Source organism: Ruditapes philippinarum, unplaced genomic scaffold, assembly GCF_026571515.1.
Source record: "Ruditapes philippinarum isolate M1 unplaced genomic scaffold, ASM2657151v2 ctg1294_1_1_1_1, whole genome shotgun sequence".
Classification (NCBI taxonomy): domain Eukaryota; kingdom Metazoa; phylum Mollusca; class Bivalvia; order Venerida; family Veneridae; genus Ruditapes; species Ruditapes philippinarum.
Window position 1 is genome coordinate 6575 of NW_026856860.1, and position 23908 is coordinate 30482.

The following is a 23908-nucleotide window of genomic DNA, read 5'->3' on the forward strand; positions in this document are numbered from 1 at the left end:
TAGCTGTTTAAATCTGGTCGTAATTCTAACATTCAGCATCATCTAATAAAGCTTATTAACGCGAAACATGTATTAATACAATGTCTTAGTTTAAGAATCTTTTTATCTTATATTTAACATTAGAATAAATGATAAATACTCATTGCTTCAAGATTGGTTATAATAAAAATATAATGATATATCAAAACGACTGTAGACAATTATCTTACTCAAAATGTGACAGCTCACTCGCTCCAGTGTCCATTTTTGTGTCTCCAGTCTTCATGTATACATGGTGCAAACATTTTAAGAATGGCTTCTTGAAGACATTATCCACCTTGTCACTATTCAAGACCATAAGTAGGTCATCAATAGGTAGAATAGTCTGACATAGGGATTCTATGAACATGTTTTCTCCCTGAAATACCGCTTCATATATTATAATCAAGGACATAATATTGCTTAAATATTTACAGAATTCCTAGGTATACAAAATATTTTCATTAACACTACTATCTGAAATATATCTATATATATGTAAAGACATTTTTTCTGTTCTGACAGAATTACATGTATTATGTTATTACCTTTCTGCTAATTATCATAATTTCATATCATTCATTTTTAAATTAATATAGTACCTAACCCAGCGATCTCCGGGTCGGCCTAGAATATAATGATATGCATGCAATTCATCTAAGGTATACTGATATACTAGTAAGAATATACGTTACCTCAGCACATGCGGCCAACAAGTCCAGTAAACTAATGTAGTACCGTAACCTAGCGATCTCTCCTGGGTCTGTCAGTATAGTTACCCTGGAATATAATGGCATACATGCAATACATTAAAAATGCTCAAAGTCGATATATACTTACAGCTTTAAATAAAACAAATGCGTTATCATCTTTTAATTATTCTTATTCATAATACTTTGTCCAATTCATTTATTTCGTCTTCCTGAAATATATTGACTTTAAGATAAAGAAAGCATACATTCTATTTTATATACATGTATTTCTATTTTTTCTTTTTGTAAACAGCTAAAGACATGTTTACATGTTTTTTTTCTGTTTTACCAAGTTATATTCATGTTCTTGTCATATTTCCTATCGCTATTGAATATAGCGAAAAACTGTTTATCAAAAACCTTCTGTCATCAACATATTTATTTATACCTTTCTTCTCTAGACATATCAAGAACAAAAGCCACCCTTCGATAGCTCTGCATAATGTATTTCATGACGTAAGCCTGGTTCCTTTTCAGGGTAAGATTGAGACCAGACACTTTGACGACCATACCAAGTAGATCAAGAAATTCTGGAGCTTTCTCTTGAAGTTCTGCGATTCGAGTGACAATTTTTTGTATTTGTTTCTGTGTAATCTTTAGGCAGGTAAACTGGTTTCCATTGAATACCTAATCCAAAGAGAAATATTTAAAATCATATTAAACTTCTGACTGCAACAAATAAACAATTGCAATCACTATATAATATTTCATTCGTAATATATGTATTAAAATAACATCATATTAGGAAAAATCATAATATAATTCAAAATTTATAAATTTGATTCATTGATTGTTTCCATTGTAATCATTAAATCTTGCTTTTGTAAGAATCAGCGCAGTATAATGCGCAGGAATATAGATATTATTGTTGAACAATGTTTTATTCAGTGCAATAAATATCTGAAATCAAATTAACTTAATGGAGCACTGCTCTATTTGTTAACGTTTCTGCTTCTTAACCAAGAGATAATAGGTTTGAGCTCTCTACTGAAGTCACGACCATGTTTGCTCGTATGTTAGTTTCAGGAAGTGGAGAAACAAAGTGATTCATATAATTAACTAATTCAAAATCAAGCTTAAGAATATCTTAAAACTTAACCTCTTTCAGTGCGATGGCCAGGTCTGATTCCACAACTTTGACGTTCAGCATGATGTCCAGTCGTTCCATTATCTTGTACTGGACACTGAAGTTCTCCCTCGCTAACAGCTTCAGCAAGTAGAAAGATTTCTTAAATATATCCGCCATTCCTCCATATACACTCTAGTAATAAAGAAATATAAAAAAACTTATGATATTTAATGTATCAATGATGTCAATGATATGATTTTCGGTTTTTTAGATACAGTAATTTCAATTTTCCAATTATTGTATTCATAACTTTGGCTATAATATGTTTTACATTATTTCTGTCACCAGTATTTCAATTATCCAATAATTTATTAGATCAAACACAATGCTTATCGTTCTCTAATTTCTAACTATCTTCAGATTGTTTAAAAATCTAGGTAATAAAAAATAAACTAAGAATAAAAAAAACGTTGACAAAAATTTTACTTACCATCAGTTTCGGATCAATATCTTGCTCAAGTATTGTAAACAGCACGTCGAGGACACCTTGTATGATAAAAAATGAAGATTTTTAATTTAAATATGGCATTTACTTTTTTCTTATTTTTTTCTATTTACATTTTTACAAACGTGTTACAAATATATAAAATATAACATGACACAACATAATAAGTATGTAGTGTGATAAAGTCAATGTAAACATGGTTAAAGTTCTGATTGTCCATACTTTTACATCATAAACGGGGTAATTTTTTTATCTTCCTAAACATTTAAAATAAGCGAAAACAAAGCAAAACTAAAGGTAATACCGTTGCTTATGAGAATATTCTGATTCATCGGATGTGGCTCATCAGGTGTCATTGGTAGATGACAAAACCTGTAACAATAAAAATGAAAGTGTATTGCACAACAAATGGTCAAATTTTAAAAATGTATTTGAACTATACCGCAAAGTTTATATACCTGTGACAGATGTAACAGAAATATTACTTAGAAATTGTATGTAAAATAATATGGCTTACTCTGCGAGATCATCGAGTATGCTGCCCATCATTTTTATTTGGAGGTCATCTAATTTGGCATTTGAAAGTCTCCTCAAGACTGGCATGTTCTTCAGCACCTCTCTGTGCACACGTGCAGAATCCTGTGTCAGCAAGATCTAGGACAAAAAAATAAATCATTGCATACATGACAATATGTTTTTACTAGAGCCTTTATTATAATATCTTAATAACGATCAAACAAAGTTAAATATATGTACATGTAATAAAAAGAATAAAGAATGATTGAAGGTTTCTAATATTTGCTTACCTGGGCTTGACTGCCGATGTTAAACATGCAACTCTTTGTCGAGTATAGTTTGTTCATGATAGTCATGGATTTTAGCACCATCTTGTTGTCTTTGTACATCGACAAGTCCTATAGATAATGAATGACTAAGAAATTATTAAGTAAGAGTCTGGAGTTTATATTCTTTTATCAGCATTGTTTCTGTCATGAGTTATATAGCCAAATTCGGAATCGGTATCTTTTTGTAGAAGAACCAGTACTTCAAATATAAACTTTAAGATTTTACAAAGTTTTTAACCGAGCCTGCAACATCACATTTCGCCGTTCACAGTGCATATCCATTAACGCAGGAATGTGCATATAACGTAAAAGTAACGCCGAATCTGTGCAACGCTATTGCCCAAACGAATAACACAGTAAGAAAACTTACAAAATGTTTTATTCTAAATCAAATTTAAAGAATTGAATTAGCGCACACGGCTGCTACGACATTATACTTTAACCAGCATTACAATTTTTTTCAGGAATATGTTTTCTTCTTTAGATCATTCTTGAGAAAGACAACCTGATTACCGTTTTGAAGGTGACTTTTGTGTTTTGTCAAATAAAGATATTAATATTTTAATGAGATAACCGCCTCAGTGCTTCATTCACGAATTCAGCGTTACCTAGTAAAAATGGTCTAAATTACGTTTTATCTGCTACATAAAGTGTAATATGACACACGTACATTTAAAAAAATACCTTAGGTACACTGAATATAAAAGAATCATAAAGTAATATGTATAATAATTGTGATATTAAGATATCAACGAAACTAAAAAGGGCCATCAATACGCTAGTGAGGTCGTCATTTTCACGAATGATCTTCAAAAATAAACATTTGCAAGGAAATATTTTTGATGAGGTTTAAAGTATAATATCTCAACAACCGTATGCGCTAATTCATTTATTCTAATTTTGTGTACAATAAAAAATGCTGGTCCATTAACTTATCGCGGTGCTCGTTTTGGCCACTAAATTGCACAATTCTGCGTTACTTTTGCACAATTCCTGCGTTATTTGCACATTCCTGCGTTACTGGATATACACGGTGGTTTGGGGCGTTCTTTAGGGATTCTGTTTATATCTATTTTACTATTTATGTTACAAGACATTAGATGATATACTTCCATCAAGTTGATGTTCTATAAAACAAGTCATATATACAATAATTTGCTTTAGTGTGCTGTATTTATAAAGCAAAATTTATGTTATATTACCATGAGAACTTTAGTAAGAAATTCAAGGTCAAATAGGGCAGACAGCTTGAACATGTCGTTCAACTCCTTGTTGACTTTCTTCTGCACACCGATTGCTTTCCTTAAAACAGCAATAATGTTCATAAAATGTACATACAGTTAATTACAAAATGTTCCAAATGTTTCAAATTGTATCCGTTTAAGCATATTAATACTCGTATATCAACTGAACTGCTATATTAAAGAAAAACCAGTGAAATCAATAACGTATTTCAAAATTCTAAAATATATAACAAGCAACTGACCCATAGGACATGAATACCCATACATGATACATTGTATTTCTACATATCAAACTTCTTTTAAGCATTTATCATTTATAGATCTGAATTATTTTTATATCATCATCATACAAAATTACTACAATTATATATATTTTACTTTATGATACATGTTCTATTGTGATGTTCAAACAAATATGTACGTCTACAAGTATATAATGATAACTTACTTGCTCTGGTCGTGGGGGTTAAATGTGTCATACAGTAACGGTGTCATGATCGAGGTTTTCCCCTCGCCTTCAAGTTGTTCTGCTATTTTAAATTTTCCCACAAAACTCTAAAACAAGTATGGAAATCAATCTTTATCCCGAAAAAACTTGTATCTCATGACTAAGAAAAAAATAATGCGTTATCAAAATGAATTAAGATAAGTCCTCTTCAATGAATATGTCCGTCAAAAAATTATTTGTTTCGGCAATTATAACATATTCGTAATAAGGTCAAAAGTAAATTCCAAACCTGAAGTCTCAAGTTCCTCTGATATGTTAACAGCAAATCCAACACTTCTAGCACCCTGAAATACAATATAAATGGTTATACATATATTTTGACAAGACTGGAGCACTGAAAGGTCGACAAACAATGCATAATTGTAGACTTGCTTGATAGAGCCAGTTTCTCGACGGCAGTGGAAATGAACACTTCCTACATTCATAGTAGTATAGCGACTTAAGCCGACCTCAACATTTAAACATGAAAATAGTTTTATGAACAGATATCTTAATACGCCTATACATTAGTTTGCTAACTTTTATCAGTTACTTTTATGAATGTGTATAATAGCTATGTTCAAGGAGGTGTATTAGTTTGTACTTATCATATCTCTAAATTACGAAAACCATTAAAGTTTAACACACTCTTATCTAATTATATCAACAAATTAATAAGCAAAAGTCATTGTTTACGAATGTAAGGTTTGATAAAATAAATCTATAGTATATTTCAACAAACATACTGGAACTTTGCACGACTAATCGCCTCAGTTTCTTTTGTCTTCTCAAACCTTGCTGTCATCTGATAGGCATGTACCTTTTTCTTTTCTTCTTTGTTGTAACCTGTTATAATAAGATAAGATCAGATATTATGGTGACTTATGTTTTGACAATAATTACAAAACTATTTACATAATTATAATAACACCGGCCAGTCACCTTGCTCACAATGTATAATATTGTTTTTATGTGTGGAGCTCAAGTTATTGCAAATAAATGATAAGTTCAATCTCAATTTCAGATAGTAGTTCTTATCACTAAAAAGATTAAAGCCGGACATCATTTCAAAACATATTTGATACAACTTCATTTGCTGGATTTGTGGTAAGGGCCATGAAAGCTTTTGGAATAACAATGTGAACGGGAAATATTGATACAGTTTTGTAGAGATATCCTGTCATTGGTTTGATGATACTCGTGGTTCAAAAACGGAAACATGTCAACACAACCGTAAAACTATATTATTATATAAAACGAAATATCATATTTTTTCCTCTGCATACCTTTGTCTTTAGCAGGGAATGGATAGTCATGTCTACCATCAAGAAGGTTCAGTAAAGGCGGAAGTAGATTGTCAACATCTTCGGAGTCCATGTAGTAACCAAACTTTACTAGAAAATACAGAAGTCGCAAAACCTGCAAAAAGATTAACATTTACATGCCTTTAAATAAGACTAAGACATAATTCATTTTGAAAAAATGTGCCCTTATAACATGAAGATCAAAATGTGGGGTTTATTCTGCGAAAAAGCAATTTTAAAAAAAAATCAATGCAATACATTCAATGTTTTAAGATTTTGAAAAATGATATGTAATTCTATATTAAGCTCCATGGTATATCAAAGGAGATGACAAAATAAAAATGCACAGTTGCTGTTTTTTTCCTATTATTCATTTCTTTCACAATTACCTTTAGGAATGAAACGTAATAAAGCTTCTGACATACTACATCAACTTTTATTACTACAGACCTGTTCAATCAGCATGTTGTGACCAATCTCTGATGCATACATGCACAAATTTTCCGATAAAAACTCTGCAATCCAGTCTCGAAGTACAGGGAAGATGGCAACAAGCTCTTTCATTATCTGCAAAATTAGAATACCGGTATATCGCATGACGGCTCTTGTTTTCAATGTAATTTTACCATTACGAATTGTTCTTTTTATTAGAGACACATTTAATTTGCAAATATTGCCTGTTCAGAGCCTAGTTTTGTCTTCTTTTTTCGACGTTGTCTGCCGTTATAACATCATGTGATAATTCATTTTTGGTAAAACATACGTTTATTTTTTCCTATTATAATACTGCACGTTTGTAACGTCATTTTTCATTGGATAATCGTGACGTTTATATAGTTATATTATACCTCATTTGCATACGCCCTTCTATATTTAATATGACGTCACCCGGTCCATAAACCGCATACAGACCGGGGGCGGTCCATAATTCTTATATGGACTGGATGACGTCATATTAAATCTTAAAGTTCGTTTTTTGCCTGTTTAATTTGATTTTTAAAAATTGAATAACAAAAGAAGAGCATGATTTTTTTTGCTGTATCGCTTGAAAATTGTAATAATAATTCCGACTAGGGTTTGAAATATTTCACACACTGAACAAATAAATAATTATTTGAAAGTAAATTATAGTAAAAATGTCAGCAACAAAAGGGATGAAAGGATTTAGATTCTGTATAATATAACAAATAAAACATGGCCTTTCGGGCAAAATGCAAGTTGCGCTTCGGGCCATATACCTTCCGAGGTCTGACCAACCAGTACGTAAACTTGCATATTGCCCGAAAGGCCATGTTTTATTTGTTAAATATAACCTGTCAACGATATTTATAACTAATATGATATAATAAAACTTGTCTCCGGCTAACTTTATGACACTTCCCTTGACTTGAGTGATATCAGTTTAAATGTAATGGCATCTCATGTAAAATCCTATATATTGATAGATTTATCAATGACATATTTAGATATGACTCTGTGTTTCAGTTCCTTTAAACCTTTTCCCTTATATAAGCGTGTTTCGACGGCTATCTTGCCCCCACCCACCCCCCCCCCCCCCATATTTGAGGCCTCAAACAGTGAAAAAATGCCCTATTTAGGCCCCAAACCTTGTTTTTGTTTGAGAAATGCTGCTTAAAAAAGTGACCACTTTTTCGGCGCGGCCCCCCAACCAAATATTACATCAGGGGGTTGCCAGAAGGGGGATGTGCCCCCTTCTGTTTGGGGGGTTTAAAACACCAAAATTTTAATGTGACTATGCAAATGATGTGTGACTCTAAAAACATTCAATGATTAACCTTTTCCCTTATATAAGCGTGTTTCGACGGCTGTTTGCCCCCCCCTCCCCTTTTTGAGGCCTCAAACAGTGAAAAAATGCCCTATTTAGGCCCCCAACGCTGTTTTTCTTTTGAGAAATGTTGTTAAAAAAAGTGACCACTTTTTCGGCGCCTTCCCCCATCCAAAATATTACATCAGGGGGTTCCCAGAAGGGGGATGTACCCCCTCTGTTTGGGGGTTTGAAGTGGGGCGGAGTCCCCCTCATCGCCAAGAAAATTTTGGACATGTGACAGGCTAAAAATGGCCTCAGGTCGATCTTAGGGTAACTAGTAACCGACGCTGAAAAGCCTTTCACTCTATCTCAATTCATTGAGAAGTTGCAGCACTTTGAAATCACTTTTGATGGAAAAAAACAATGCAAAATAGTGATTTTTGGCAATTTTGAGACGTCCCCCCGTTGCCATGGTAACAGGAAATTTACCATTGAGCATGCTGTTACAGAGGCTATGGTGTAGTCAACATTTGTGCCAAGTTTCATTAGTATTGAAGCATTTTTCATAGTTTCATAGCAGTTTGAACTTGTTACAGGAGGCTTTTCAATGAAAACGGCCATTTTTCGCAATATGCTCAAATAACAAATTTTATTTTGAAGTAACCAAATTTTTACATGTCATTTATTTCAATCTTAATTGGTTAACCTGATGAACAAACAGTGAAGTTCTACTGAACGATCAATTTTTAACTGTTTAAAAACATTTCAGTATAAAAAAAACCCCATAAAACATGGATGTTATTTGTTAAAAATGTATACTTACAAAATCTCCTGCACTTTTTTCTTCATCCTTTGAACCAACATAGTCATATACGAAGCAAATATTCGGGTATGCCAAGACAGAATAGTTGTTTCCAATGTCAACAAACAGATCTTAAATGTATTGAAATGTAAAGTTATTTCTAAGCAAACTGTAAATGTGACATTGACTACGACTAAGTAAGATTAATCTGCAGTTAATTTTTGCTAAGTAATTCTGTAATTAAAAATGTAGTGTAATATTCACCGTCGGATACCCACGACTGAACCATTAACATTTATTAAATGTTGATCAACCGTGGGTATCCGACGATGTGTAATATCATCAAATAGATAAATGTAATAAAAATGAAGAAATAGCGAAGAAGAAGAATGACTTGATGATAATTGATATGAATTCTTTTCAATAGATCAAAATAAGATTTTAACTGAGATAGTGTACAATGATTTTGATTTGTTATTGTGGTTTAGTCAATTATCGACAATAACAATTTCTTATATGCGATAATAAATTTTGCAAAGCTATTTGTAAATAAGATTTTGTTAGAAAAAAATAAGTGAAAACAGCACTTACTTGTTGTGATATCACAGTACTTTGCTCGGATAGCATCTGGTAAAATTGACGACCTCAAAGCTAGGAACGTTTCCTCCCAAGTTAGAAACCTCGACTCTTTTGTTATGATGTTGATAGCAAAATCATTACGACCCTTGTTTATTAATAGTATAAAATATAAAAGAAGTCTTGCAAATATGATTATAAAACATGTGTAAGGTATATTAAAACATTATGTGCAAAAATAAGTGTTTTTATTTAATCATAGTTTATAACACCTCTTTTCATTTTTAGTAACTTTTTTAAATATTCAAAGAATAATTGAAGAGATTTCTTAACATGTTGATAATATTGCAGATAATGCATTTAAGAAATGTTCAGACACATGTACAATTGGGTATGTTCTAATATAGACAAAATTGTTCTTTCCCAACGTATTAAAAAAACTTCTGTTAAAGCAATTTTACAACGAATTAACTATATAGGGCAATATTTTTCACAAAGTATTAAAAAGACTTATTTTAAAGCAATTTTAACAACTAGTTTACTTACTTAAACCGACACATTTTTAAAATCATGAACATTTTACGTAAATTTAAACGTTGGCTAGAACATACCTTACAAAGAGCAATGAAAAGGTCAAGCTGATGTAGCAGAAAATCGTGTTTGTCTTTCTCATACTCCTCGTGTTCTGGCTAAAATTATCAAAGAAAATTGCATATTTCAATGTTCACATGATTATTCCGTTTTATTTAATAACATGTACTGCTTATTTCTAAATTTATATAAAACAGTTCTTATTTGTATTTTGATAGTACACAAATCTGCTCAACCATTGATGAGTGTACAAATTTTTAAAATATGAAACGTAAGAAAAGGATGGTTTTTTTATAATTTGTTTGTAACAGTTCTTCGGGGTTAAATTATTGTATTATGTACAATTTAACTGGATGTGCTTTTTTATCACCATATTTTACTCTGTTTCTGACGCAGCTACGGCTATTTTTCTATGCATTCTAAATGCATGTCTAAGACATGCTAAAGCCGATATTTTTGTATGCTTGACATTTCTAATACTAATACTTTTTCAAAAGTGTTTTTGGTAAAACATACATTGACAAAGTCGTGCAAAGCAGACCATGTTTTGGCATCGTCCGTTGTAATGTAGAGTATATTAGGCTGCTTGTTGATATCCTGACCTCTAGCTGTCAAAAATATTCCTCTCTGTAACAAATTCGTGGAGATATTAGTACTGTTCTTTAATATCATTTCCTGTGTTATTTATCATATCAACTGATGAAGTTCATGAAACATTCTTTGATAAACTGTGTTTGTTTGTGATCTTTTTTATCATATAATTCTTTTTAAAACTTAAATGACTGATTTTTGTTGTCTGTCCTACGACAAGTTGTACAAGTAGTCCTTGAAAGTGTGGGCACTGAAAATGCATTTGTGAAAGTCCTGTATCATACTGCATTTCGTTCTGTTCGTACAACGTTTTTGTACATTTGTTTTATATTTAACAAGCAGATCAAAACTCAGTTTAGATCTTTTTCTCGTAATGACGGTCCAACATATGTTTAATTCGCTTATTCTGCGAAGTAGAATGACATTTATTTAAAAGTTTAACAATATTAAGCATTAGAAATTACTACTTAATTAGGCTTTTCTTTAAAATCATTTGTAAAGCATATATGCTGGCAATAATGTTTGTATACGTAATTTAAAATTGAAGAAATATTACGATATGTACAAAATGTATACAAATTCAACAACAGTACCTTAAATAAATGCTCAACATCACTGAAATATTCAGTGATCATATTGTATATTTATCGTTTTGGAGTTTTGATGGACTTACCGGTTTGTCAAGCATCCATTTTTGCACGATGTACACTTGATTGTTTGGAATAGCAATGTCATCACACACGCAAAGCACGTGCAGTAAATCTAGAAATCTGTAATTCTGGTTCAGAAATAAAATACATGTGTTATTCAAATTGTATCTAGATATCAAGAAAATATTTCGTTAAAGTATGTCTTAATTTTAAATACGGCTATAATTACAAGTTTTTGTAATTAAGGCCGTGTTGTAAATATTGATTGCGGAATATGCTGTCTTTCGATAAAATTAATGTTATAACATCAACAATGTTTTAGAATAAATTTATTTCTTAAAAAACAACATTTTGTTTAATATTTGCTTACCTGAGTTTTAAACGAATACTATCAACCATATTCAAAAATAAATTTGTGTCGTAAAAACAACGTTTTTGAATATTTGTTTACCTGAGTTGACTGTAGAAGACCGACAAATTCGTCAATCTGATGATGCGATATTCTGTCAACGATCTTTCTCTTGTCTCTTATCAATTCTACAATCATCTGAGCAACGTTCAGACCTATACCTCCCTGTTTAATATGAGATTAGATATTTCAAGATAAATAATTTATGGTCAATTTACAATCAATGGTTTACCAGACGATGAAAAAAACATGCACTGAAAGGCATTGGTTACTAGTATATTTTTCATTAATAAATACCAAAGTATATTTTTAGTCTTTTATTTATCTTTATGTCGGAATCCAGTAGGAATCTAAATTTGTAAAATTAAAATTACATACCTACTCATGAACTAGTATTTCAAAAGTAAAAAAAAATCAACGTTTCCGTATGAAGACATACTCTGATAGCTGTTGTTTACCTTCTGTGTAAACTGGGTCTGGAAGAACTCGATATATTTTGCAAAGTAAAGGGCATTTTTCCTACTTTTGCCGATCATGTACGTGTACAATATCTCGTATGCCTCCTTGAATACTAGAATGATTGCATGTTCATCCGCAACGCCATCTAGCGGAAATTGTAAGATCTTCACCAGCAAATCTATCACCTGTATAATTTAGAATAATATTTTTCTCTTAATATACAAATTTATCAATGTTAGATCGAATAAAACCAATTCGGATTATGAAAACAAAGTCACCTTTAAAAGCATAATTTGATAGTTTCATTTTATGATTTTAATTGCTTTAAATATATGTGTTTACGAAATAAACTATCATTTTCAAAAACAAATGTTCTTTTATTTAAGAAAATATCGTCTGAAATGCAGAACTTAATACATACGTACATTTCCAAAACTAAAAGAAATGTGAATGTATAAGTAATATGTTCAGTTAACTAATGTTTGGTACAGATTTGAGCCGAGTCACGACAAAACCAACATAATGGGTTTGCGACCAGCATGGATCCAGACCAGCCTGCGCATCCGCGCAGTCTGATCAGGATCCATGCTGTTCGCTTACCAACTCTATTACAAGTAGAGAAACTGATAGCGAACAGCATGGATCCTGATCAGACTGTGTAGATGCACAGGCTGGTCTGGATCCATGATGGTGGCAAACCCACTATGTTGGGTTTGTCATGACGCGGCTCATTTATGTTTCATTTAGTGTTTTATACTGCAAACATATTGCAAATGCAGAATATATCTTACCCTTAGGTTCCTCATCAGTTTCTGTCTTTCTTTGCTTGGTAGATTTTCCACAATCATGAAATGTTGAAGTTCGTCCATTGCCTGCAAACGAAGATAACTTATCATCTTGGATATTCTTAAAATAATAATTTGACGTTCACTCGCACCCTTTATATTAAGATCAAGGTAATTTATATATGAAGCATCTCCAGTCCATTAGAAATGTGGTTTAATTTTATGAATTCTATTTTACCAATTGACAAAGGCAATCAACTTTATAGATTTTATTGCGAAATTAACATTTATCTATTCAAATTAACAACAAATTTGTCGCGGATCTTTTACAAAACATGCCATGTAAGAATACTCGTAGCAAAATGCTATGACTTTAAAATGTACAGTGCAACCTCTGTCTCTATAGAACAATACCCCTCAAACTTTACAATACAATAAACCTCTTTATTACTTATTTTCTTGTAACATTTTCTTAATCTCTCAATGAACGTTTGTTACCGACATTAAATCTAAAAGCAATGTTGCATACATCAAACAAATAAATTCAAATTAATACAATATATTTTACCTGTACAGTCTGATGTGTCTTTTTTGAATTAAGGGTGATCCCAACTTGCCTCTGAAGCAAAATAAATCTTAAAGAGAAACCTCCAAGAGATTATGTAACACAGTAAGAAACATTTTCTCTTTCATTTCTCTATATAAATACTTGAACTACTTGTCATGAAGTAAAAGATGTGATTTCATGTTTTATATAGCATTATTTTTACATTCAGATGTTTACAAAACACCCGGATAAAGAGCAAAATGATAGTTGGCTGCTCCTGCAAACATTAGCTATATGTTAAAACAAATATTACTTCTTGGAAAAAAAGGTATTTCAAATGACATTCTAACCTGATATTTATAATTTATTTTCTTATCCGTTAATTTGAACAAAATGTGATAATTGTCATGTAACGTGTAGACAATAACTTACATCTTTGATCAGATTCTGTAGGAACGGTACCATACCAGCCACGTAATTAAATTCTCGAATATTCTCATCTTCAACTCTCTGTATTGTGAACGCGTCATCGTACTGGCTCTCACTACTTCCGGTCACCTGCGGATACATTCGAATAATTACCAGCATACATGAGCCGCGTCACGACAAAACCAACATAGTGCGTTTGCGACCAGTATGGATCCAGACCAGCCTGCGCATCCGCGCAGTCTGTTCAGGATCCATGCTGTTCGCTTACAAACCCTATAACAAGTAGAGAAATTGATAGCGAACAGCATGGATCCTGATCAGACTGCGCGGATGCGCAGGCTGGTCTGGATACATGCTGGTCGCAAACGCACTATGTCGGTTTTGTCGTGACGCGGCTCATATGTTACAACATGAATTCAGGAACGACAAAACTTTGTAAAGAATAGTGACACATTAATTGTTAGTATAAGAAACCAGGGTTTCGATTGGGACTGTCAAATGAACAACATTATCGTACAAAAAAATAAAGATTTATTTTATTTCTTTTATTTATTTAGTTTATTTATTGCTTAACTAAAAAAAATATAAACATGTCCGAACTGTTAAAGCAATATGTATTTTGAGTCCTCAGTTACTAACCCGTTTAACTGGGGCGCTGGAAACTCTTAATCCTTTTAATGATTGGTCATTGCAACTTTCCTCGTTACGAAATTGTTTACGAATGTATTCTTCGTCTGGATAAAAACAAAATTGAAAAGCACATTGGTATACATGTACTGTGATTTCATTACTTATTAGCTTTTACCTATCTAACAGAAACCGAATGATTGAAAAAGTATTTTAGCAATGACTTGTAATTCTGATTTTTTAATATCATTTAAAAAAGAACTGATACACGCATAAAACAAATGCATTGCAAATTGGAAGTACATGTACTTGTTTATGTCAATTGAAGTATTGTTCTGACCTTTCAGTGCATGCAGCCACGATCCTGTTAGAACATGTTCGATCCTGCAGTAACTCTCGAATCTGATCTCGTCTCTTTCCTTAAAACGGTAGGTATAAATATTTAAATAAGAATAAAAGTATTGAATGCACAATCTGATAGGCCTGTACAGGTGTGCAAGCTAAACTTACACTATACTGATGGTAATGGTCTGTAATTATATTGCTAACAGAACTTTAACTCTTTCCAGCCTCAATATCTTAAATGGAATAGTTCAACGTTCTATCTAAACAAAACCAGGGAACGTTTAGGGAAAGTTTTAAATAAAGATGTGACTGAATAGCGAGCATCTTAAATCATTATTAGACGGTAAAGATAAATCTTGGTCTGCACTGGCCCTGTTGTCATAAGGAGGCTAAAGAGTATGGGTAATGCAAGTGGAAATCGCAGCTCTAAAATGTTAGTGCTATATTAAACATAATAAACAATTGTGATAATGGAATAAATAGAACATAATAAACAATAATGATAATGGAATAAATAGAACATAATAAGCAATAATGATAATGGAATAAAAAGAACATAATAAACAAAAAATAGGACATAATAAATAATAATGATACTGGAATAAATAGAACATAATAAACTCTTATGATAATGGAATAAATAGAACATAATAAACAATAATGATAATGGAATAAATAGAACATAATAAGCAATAATGATAATGGAATAAATAGAACATAATAAACAAAAATGGCAATGGAATAATTTCCAACATAATAAATAATAATGATAATGGAATAAATATAACATAATAAACTCTTATGATAATGGAATAAATAGAACATAATAAACTCTTATGATAATGGAATAAATAGAACATAATAACCAATAATGATAATGGAATAAATAGAACATGATAAACAATAATGATAATGGAATAAATAGAATATAATAAACAACAAAATTTGCCATTATTGAAACAAAAGTTAAAAGAATTAATTTGCAAAGTTGTAAAAACTGATATGTACAATTACATGGCATGTAATTATAACATTTTATTACGAATGGATTTCTAAAAGAGGGCGTACAAGTTGACGTAACCTATTTGATTGATACAACTTACGTTAATAACGCTGTGAAGTCGGAACACTGTTCGCGGGTCCTCGTTACTGTCTATCAGTATAACCTCGTGCTCTGCTGTGATACATATGTATTTTCTTGTTGTCATGTGACGTAACCGTATCTGCTGCTCCCATTGGATAATCTCACCTTACCAGAACAGAACAGAACATAACTTTTTATGGTATACAACAAAACAGTTACAGTGCAATTTATATAATTCAATACAAGATGCAAAATTACTGCATACAATATCGTTTTAGTATTGATAAGGGAGAACATCGTTAAATATATTGTATTGTTAAAATGGTTACTTTAAAGTAATAGGTCCACTGTATAATTCACAAAAGTTTTAATTCAGATTCAAAAATATTTCGAAACAATTTACTGGTGTTTTTTTGTTGTTTTGTTTTGTTTGTTTTTTGTGTGTGTGTTTTTGTTTTTTTTTTTGTTGTTGTTTTTTTTTTTGTTTTTTTTTTTTTGTTTTTTTGGTGTGGTTTTTTTTTTGGGGGGGGGTGTTTTGTTTAGTTTCTGTTTGTTTTTTGTTGTTGTTTTTTTAAATAACTACACGTCTTTGACATTAAAATGTTTACATTGTATTATTATTTATTATTTGTATTACCATGAAAGATTGCTTTTTCCGCTTCTATCACCCAGAATGTGTTACCGGAAGTTGGCGGGGACAGCGTTCGCGGCTTATGCTGGTCCATTACTCGGACACGGAAATGAACTAGAAAAGATTTTTTTTAAAGGGCATAAAAGGAATAACAATTATTCTTCATTTGAAGAAAATACTATATAATAACTTGGCAGTTAGAATTAAAAGTATAGCAATGGTATGATTATACATGTATCAAAAGTCTTTAGACCCTTTCATTCAGAACAATTTGCAAAATAGTTTAGAAAATAACAAGAATAATATCCAAAAATGTGAAGAAAGTATGTTCACAATTCATCTTTCACAACAAAAATATATCTGTACTTAATTTTTTTTTTAAAAATAGTATCATATAAAAATTACAGTGGATGCAATATGAAGAACGTTTTTATCAGTACCATCTTCTGTGATTTCATCCTCAAAAAGACCTTCGGCAACAACGTATGCTTCCAGTTCTTTGTGAAACAGCCGAATAATGTTTCCTCCCTGAAATTTATATAAATCACTGTTAAACATTTTCGTAATATTCTTATATAATTCATAATATACTGGTTAAGAAACCAATTTTTAAATTTGGATATCTTGTGAAGAAAGTGTAATTTACAGAAACAACGATCTGAGTAGTCTTGTTTATTTCTTTAGATATAGTGAAAGCGTTGAATACAAATGTTTTTTTTTTCCTTCTGTTTCTAACAGATTTAAATAAACAAATAAACGTAACGATGTCGAAACAGAGAATTTGTATGAAATATGTTTATGTATGTAATTATACATGATTATATGGTAACATATAAAGATTTTATCCAGCTTTTTATGGCAACGTTTCAAACAAACACGTATTTTATTTATTTCTATGTTACAATGTAAAAACAAAGAGAATGAAAACTGGTCACAAACTTACCCGGATATATATAAGTGATTCTGTCGGTGGTCGTTTTCTGAATCGTATCAATGTAAAACCTGATCTTTCCACACCAAGGTTAAATTCCGACCTACAAGAGATTTACTGGTTATTTAATTGATTAATTAATTAATTAATTAATTAATTGACTGATTGATTGATTCATTCATTCATTCCTTTTTGCTTGATTCTTTTATTTACTCATTCATTCATTCATTTATTTATTCCTTAATTGTTTGATTCATTCATTCATTCATTTATTCATTCATTTATGATTTGATTCTTTATTCATTTATTTATTAATTGATTCATTCATTCATTCATTCATTTATTCGTTCATTTATTGTTTGATTCATTTATCCGTTCATTTACTCTTTGATTCATTCATTCATTCATCCATTCATTCATTGTTTGATTCATTTACTTATTCATTTATTGTTTTATTTATTTATTCAATGTTAGATTCATTGGTTCAGTTGGTTGGTTGACCAACATTGCACGGAATCAATAATTAAATAAATGAATGAATGAATGAATGAATGAATGAATGAATGAATGAATGAATGAATGAATGAATGAGATGTAAACCAATTTTTATTTCCAATATAGATAAATATAGAACATAAGTTAAAATTTATTTTTCATCACATAGTAAATTACATTGAATTTTATGAAATCAAGACAAGAAATTAATTAAGGATGTGGAGAGCATCTTATATTAATAGATTTATTTACAATATTTACCCGAATGTAAAGTGGTCAATCTGGAATGGTGAACTGGCATGTATAAAGTGACCTGGAGACTTCACACTTTCAAACACAATTTGATCGTATATTTGTACCTGAATAAAACAAACTCAACATTTAATTCTCCATATTTATATTGATAAATGCTTACAAACATATTTATTAATCTCGATTTTGTCTTTATAAATTCTCGATACCATTTCTTACATGCATTTCAATAGCTCCCGTCCAATATAGGTTTTTAACAGCTACGTACTCGTCCAACAGAATTTAGTATTGTTCTCAACGATGTATAATGACATCATACTATCAGAAATGTTCTAATCATAAACTTTTATAAAACATTTTTAGTTTTAAGTCGTTACAAGAAGCATTTCACGAAAACACAAAATATATAATAGTAGATTTATATCATTTTTTCTCTAATTATTCGCTCTATTTTGTTTTACTTTTTACTTGGCATTTGAATCCAAATTTCATAATGTACTTGCAAAACAAATGTTTTATTCTATATTTTAATTATATATAATGCAAAGGTGTTCATTTGAAGTGGTTAAATTTGATAGAAAAGGTGTTTAACTATGGCACATGGTTTGATTAAGTATGACACATGGTTTGATGAAGTATGGCACATGGCTGGATGAACTATGGCACATGGCTTGATGAAGTGTGACACATGGCTGGATGAACTATGACACATGGCTTGATGAACTATGGCACATGGCTGGATGAACTATTGCACATGGCTTGATGAACTATGGCACATAGCTTGATGAAAACAAGAAGGTCAAAAACATTCACCTGCGTAGAAAGATTTTACGAGGAACAAAATGTTTAATCAAAATATCTAAAAGCAGAAATAAATATTTTTTTTAAAGAGATTATATTTTAAAAGTTGAAGTTTACAATGATCAAAATATTAAAACATTAAAATACCTACCACTTCACCTTCAGATTTGACCTTATATTGGGGCAAAATCCTAAACTGAGCATTTTTCGCATTGTATTCTTGGAGCATAATCTGTAAGTAAAAAGAAATATATGTAAAAAAAATACTAGTTTGACTATGATAGAAATACTATTTGTTTCCATTTGTGGTGCTCTTTGGCTACAAATATTCCTCTCATATCTTTAACATTGGGATAGATTTCTGCATTTTCCTTCTACATCAACATACATGTCTAATTTGCATGGCTTTACCGATGGCTAGACAAACAGGAAACAGGTCTACTCTAAAAAAATAATAACTATTTTTCGAAGTGAGTCCCTGCGAAATTAATCGTCTAGTTCTTAGTCAACATGCACGTAACAGAAGATGGATGGCATTTTCAATTTTTATTTGAAATAAATGAGCATGCGGTAGATTTAATTAAGCTGAGAGTCTTTAATGGAATAAGTTCGTTAAGTCCTTGGAAAGCTAAATCTCATTGGAATGGCCATGTGGTATATCTTTATTAATGATGTCAGTCTTGAATTGTGACATTTCCCGAATTTATATAGACATACTTAAAATCTAAGATTTTTCTTTTAGATCTGACAATTTATTTGTGACTTTCCAACTAGTATGGTATCACATTTTATTACGCATTTTCGTAAAAGAGATTATTACTATAGATAGAAAAAAGTTATTGTCCCGCAAGTAAAGCAGGATTATAGCCAACCATGGTGTAAGTGTCATTAATAAAAAAACCCATCAAAATAGAAAAATAGTTGCAAAAAGTCTTGTTGTTGTTTTTAACATAAACCCAAGCGAGTTTCCTTATAGATGAATTTTAGTTATCCGGTCGCAACTGGAGCTCAATATCCTTCTAAAACTACAAAAATTGCTTATAACTCTTTCAAGCAATGTAACAAAAATGTGAAAATTTAACGAAATGTGCAGAACATCAAAAATACTCCACATAGGTATTATTTTTTTTTTACTTTTACTTACCACCATGTTGTTTTTATCGACTTGTGACGTTTGAGATGTACATGTGTGTATGTATTTATTTGTAAACACATGTTTCAACTGAAATAGAAATAAGATACGAATATATTTTTCTCTTTTTTCAATTTATACGTTACCCCTTTTCAAAGATATTTATGCATTTTATGCCCGTTTAGGAAGTTTATGTTATATAAATAATCGAATAAAAGTGTTCAAAAGGTTATTTTTCTTAGTAGTTAAATTAAACTGATTACTGACTTATTGACAAAAACAACAAATATTAATAAATTAGAGATTAGAGTTTAGCTTTAAAAGACCACGTTCAATTCCACTGTGTCTAATATGCTATATGAAATACCTGTACAATTTCACCGTATCTAACCCGTTTACCAAGTTGCCGTTTCTGTTCCTGCGCATTGTCCATATTCTCGGCCTCCGCCGCCATCTGTAAATTAGACATATAGTGTCATTTTCAGAAAAAAAATGTAAATCGTACCATCTTTTATTATAATGTTAATAATTAATTATGTGATCTCATAATGACCTTGTTATTGGGATGAGGACTGTCATATTAGCCTGAGGCCAAAGGCAGCAATTCAAAATGGCGACTTTTTTCAATGACAAAAATGATTCATAATGACCGAGCTGGAGAGCCAATCAAAATTCTCTCCAATCTCATGATAGCCGACTTTTCTCAAAAAGGCCGTACTTTTTGCATAATGGCATAACGTGCACGGTACATTTTTGAGGGTTGGTATATTGATAAATGAAATACATTATTTGGGTTGGTATATTGATTCGTCCGATTCATTATAGGGGGTTGGTATGTTGATAAATAACTTTAAATAAGATACATTATAGTGGGTGTTATATTAATACAAAATACAGATAATAAGGGGGTGGGTTATATTGATAAGTAAGATACCCACCTTGTGTTGTCTGAGAAGTGTTTCATCTTCATGGATGGTCCCCTCGGAATTTGCTACCATCGACTTGTACTTTCTAAACTTCTTGTTCAGTTTATATCTGTTCTGCAGGCCAACAATAAACTCACATGCTGTGAACGACAAATGTAATGATTTACAAAACAAAGATAGGTTTGAAAACAAATAGCTTGAACAATAAATATACCTTTCTTCGTTTAAATAACAAAACTCAATATTTAAACGCAATAGGAGAGAGGTCACTGTTCTAATGAATTTTACAATTGAGGCCGGCAAAACTTGATGACAAGAAAAAAGTTTATTAAGTTTTCATATAGACAAACAGTTTTGCAATGACAGACTGTATATGAATGGTTACCTTGTGCACTTGGTATTTTCGTTGGTTTATCTCGGTCCTGGTTTTGATATATGAATACATGGCTATGTACAGAACTGAAATATATACAAACATTATACATTATGTTACGCGCATTATGTATAGCACTCTTTGTTCGTCTATAAGCACCATATTTATGGATATTATATCCAAAAGAAGGCTATGGTTCCATTTTACATTTAAAAATACGAGTACATTATTTTGTCAGCTTAAATCGACACTTTTAATTTTACTATTTTCATACTTATTGCAAGAATTATACGATATGTAATTCCTATAGTACATATGATTTATCAACCAATAAAATGCTTAATCTATCAAATTGACCTGTCCCTTTGTCACTCTGGACAAAAGTATATATTCATAGTTTTAGATATGTACTGACTGTAAAGCGAATAGTGTAGACAATGTCAAGACAACACAGTTATTCACACTGATTATAGTCTGCACTGGTCGCATCGGTATACTAGTATTCATTTCCTACCATTACCAGTGTTTTTGTTGGGTTTTAAGTCGCATTAACACTGTAAATGTCAGAAGGCGACTTTCGGGCTTTACTGGTCGAGGAAGAACGCAGGTGACCGTATTTCAGACACGGACGCGACCAAAGTGTTGCTGATATGTTCATTTTATCAGCAAAATGCTTTACAGACATGTCAAAAATAAAGTTTATTTACAAAGTTTTTTCACATTGAGTGACGGAATAGGTTTGTTAACTGTACGTTATCTTTTTATTTGATATAGCTAAAGATGCTATCTTCCACCACCACATCTCAAAAACTCTAAAAAAATCCTTGAGATATTCTACATCTCTTTCATAGTTCTCCCTTGATCCCCTTATTCCGGACAGACATATGTGTAATTGGTTCAACACTAGTATCAATCTATTATAATTTTGCATCTACGTTTATCATATCAGGGCAGTAAAAATTAGAGAAAAAAAACAAAAGTCTGAAACAATAACTTACCTTGACTGGAGACTGTAAGCAAATCCTTCTGTCTCCACGGAAAACAAACAAACTGAGTCACCGACACACAGAAACTCTCCTAAGTTCTGTGTCATCTTGCTTTTAGAGCATCTTACATCTAACTATCTACTTTGAAACACGTAATAAAAGTCTAATATATTTGAATTAAATAGATTCAAATGCTTTTTCATCTTTATATGATATGATGACAATAACATGACTTTTAATTAAAAACATGTAAGGCAAATATCAAATAAAATCTTCGCCAATATCTATATTCATTTCAAATAATTTCTTTAGGAAATTCTTTAACAGATATTAATGAAATCAAAGTAAAATTGCTAGGTTATCATTTTACTTAATATATATTTTCTATTTGGATTGTTCTGATATGAAATCAGCTTTCCACAATACTAACTAAACACAATTTAAAATATCTAAATTCACTGAGCATTAGATACTATTTAAAACATATTACTTAATTAGAATTAAACAATATAAGAAGACAATATTTATTTACTGATATAATTTATATTCCGGAAGATCTTCATAGTCTTCCAATGTTTCGTATGAAAGTTCATTCCTATCAAACCTCGTATCTTTTCGGGACCAGACTTACGTTAAAAAACGATTCAAATTGCTGTCTACATGGATTTTTGTCAATCGAAAAAAATGCTAAGTAATTAAGCAGATAGCTTCTATGTTTTTGCCCATAGGCCAGTTCAATAATTTGAATGGGTTTCGGTCTTTTATATCTGAATGTAGATCGGTCTTTTACCCTACGATTCGTGATATTATGCATTTATTTTTTAAACATATTTATCAAATTTGATGACGAATTAGATTGTTTTATTATCATTTTATTCTCAAGTAATAGTATTATGACTTCTTTTGTTTTGTAAATATCGAGTGAATATTCAAAATACATAGATTTTTTTCAAATTTTATATTTCAGTTAAAATATGTCTATGCGCATGACAACATGCTACTAACTGCTTAAACACTTTTAATCAGAAATGAAGAAAGCAAGTCATAGATTTAATGAGGCTTCTTTAATATTAAAATAATCAAAACGTAAATTAGTTTTATATTGAATTAGCAATCATACTTTTGTACTCTATTCCAACTTTCCAGGAAAGAAACTTACATAAGTCTTTGACTTTCTTTTCAATTCAGTATTAAATCATGTAATGGTATATAATTATATATGTTTGAAGTACGTGTATTTGAAAAACATACTGTTTAAACCAACTTTCCATGATGTTTTATTCTCTTGGACTTACAAACAATAGAGGGACATAAAACCTATATAAAGATATTTGGCCTAATCTGCAAGGCAATAACAAGAAGGATGAGTTTTACCGTTGTTATTGCATTACGTATTCCGTCTAAGGACCACTAACGCCACCAGGATGTGTTCAGGATAACGTCATCATAGAAAGAAATATTGAAATCATCCATCTTTCCCGGCTGTTTTCATGT

At 31.0% G+C, this 23908-nt stretch overlaps 1 protein-coding gene across 1 annotated transcript; it reads right to left on the reverse strand.

The window, feature by feature from the left end:
• Positions 1–205: 205 nt before the first annotated feature.
• On the reverse strand, positions 206–22549 carry LOC132747937 (inositol 1,4,5-trisphosphate receptor type 2-like). Its single transcript, XM_060737468.1, has 36 exons — positions 22427–22549; positions 21441–21514; positions 21068–21195; positions 20497–20583; positions 20142–20219; positions 19149–19229; positions 18206–18303; positions 17462–17552; positions 16959–17046; positions 16525–16632; positions 15907–16052; positions 14799–14877; positions 14471–14565; positions 13835–13960; positions 12862–12942; positions 12070–12255; positions 11654–11776; positions 11226–11330; positions 10478–10588; positions 9982–10059; positions 9386–9518; positions 8816–8925; positions 6675–6791; positions 6207–6339; positions 5667–5766; positions 5171–5225; positions 4882–4988; positions 4392–4491; positions 3151–3258; positions 2862–2998; positions 2649–2716; positions 2330–2385; positions 1870–2031; positions 1159–1397; positions 714–798; positions 206–397 (listed from the first exon to the last, which is right to left on the reverse strand). The coding sequence occupies exons 1-36, from the start codon at positions 22519–22521 to the stop codon at positions 206–208; spliced, it is 3960 nt and encodes a 1319-aa protein (XP_060593451.1). The 5' UTR covers positions 22522–22549.
• Between the last annotated feature and the right edge of the window lie 1359 nt (positions 22550–23908).

What these genes read in the sequence shown, in the direction of transcription:
- LOC132747937 (XM_060737468.1), bottom strand. Translation starts at nt 22,521, where the DNA reads ATGACACAGAACTTAGGAGAGTTTCTGTGTGTCGGTGACTCAGTTTGT. An exon ending in TTTTCATTGCTCTTTGTAAG is followed by an intron (nt 9,519 to 9,981) that starts GTATGTTCTAGC and finishes TTAATAAACAAG; the next exon opens with GGTCGTAATGATTTTGCTAT. An exon ending in TGGCCATCGCACTGAAAGAG is followed by an intron (nt 1,398 to 1,869) that starts GTTAAGTTTTAA and finishes TCTTTGGATTAG; the next exon opens with GTATTCAATGGAAACCAGTT.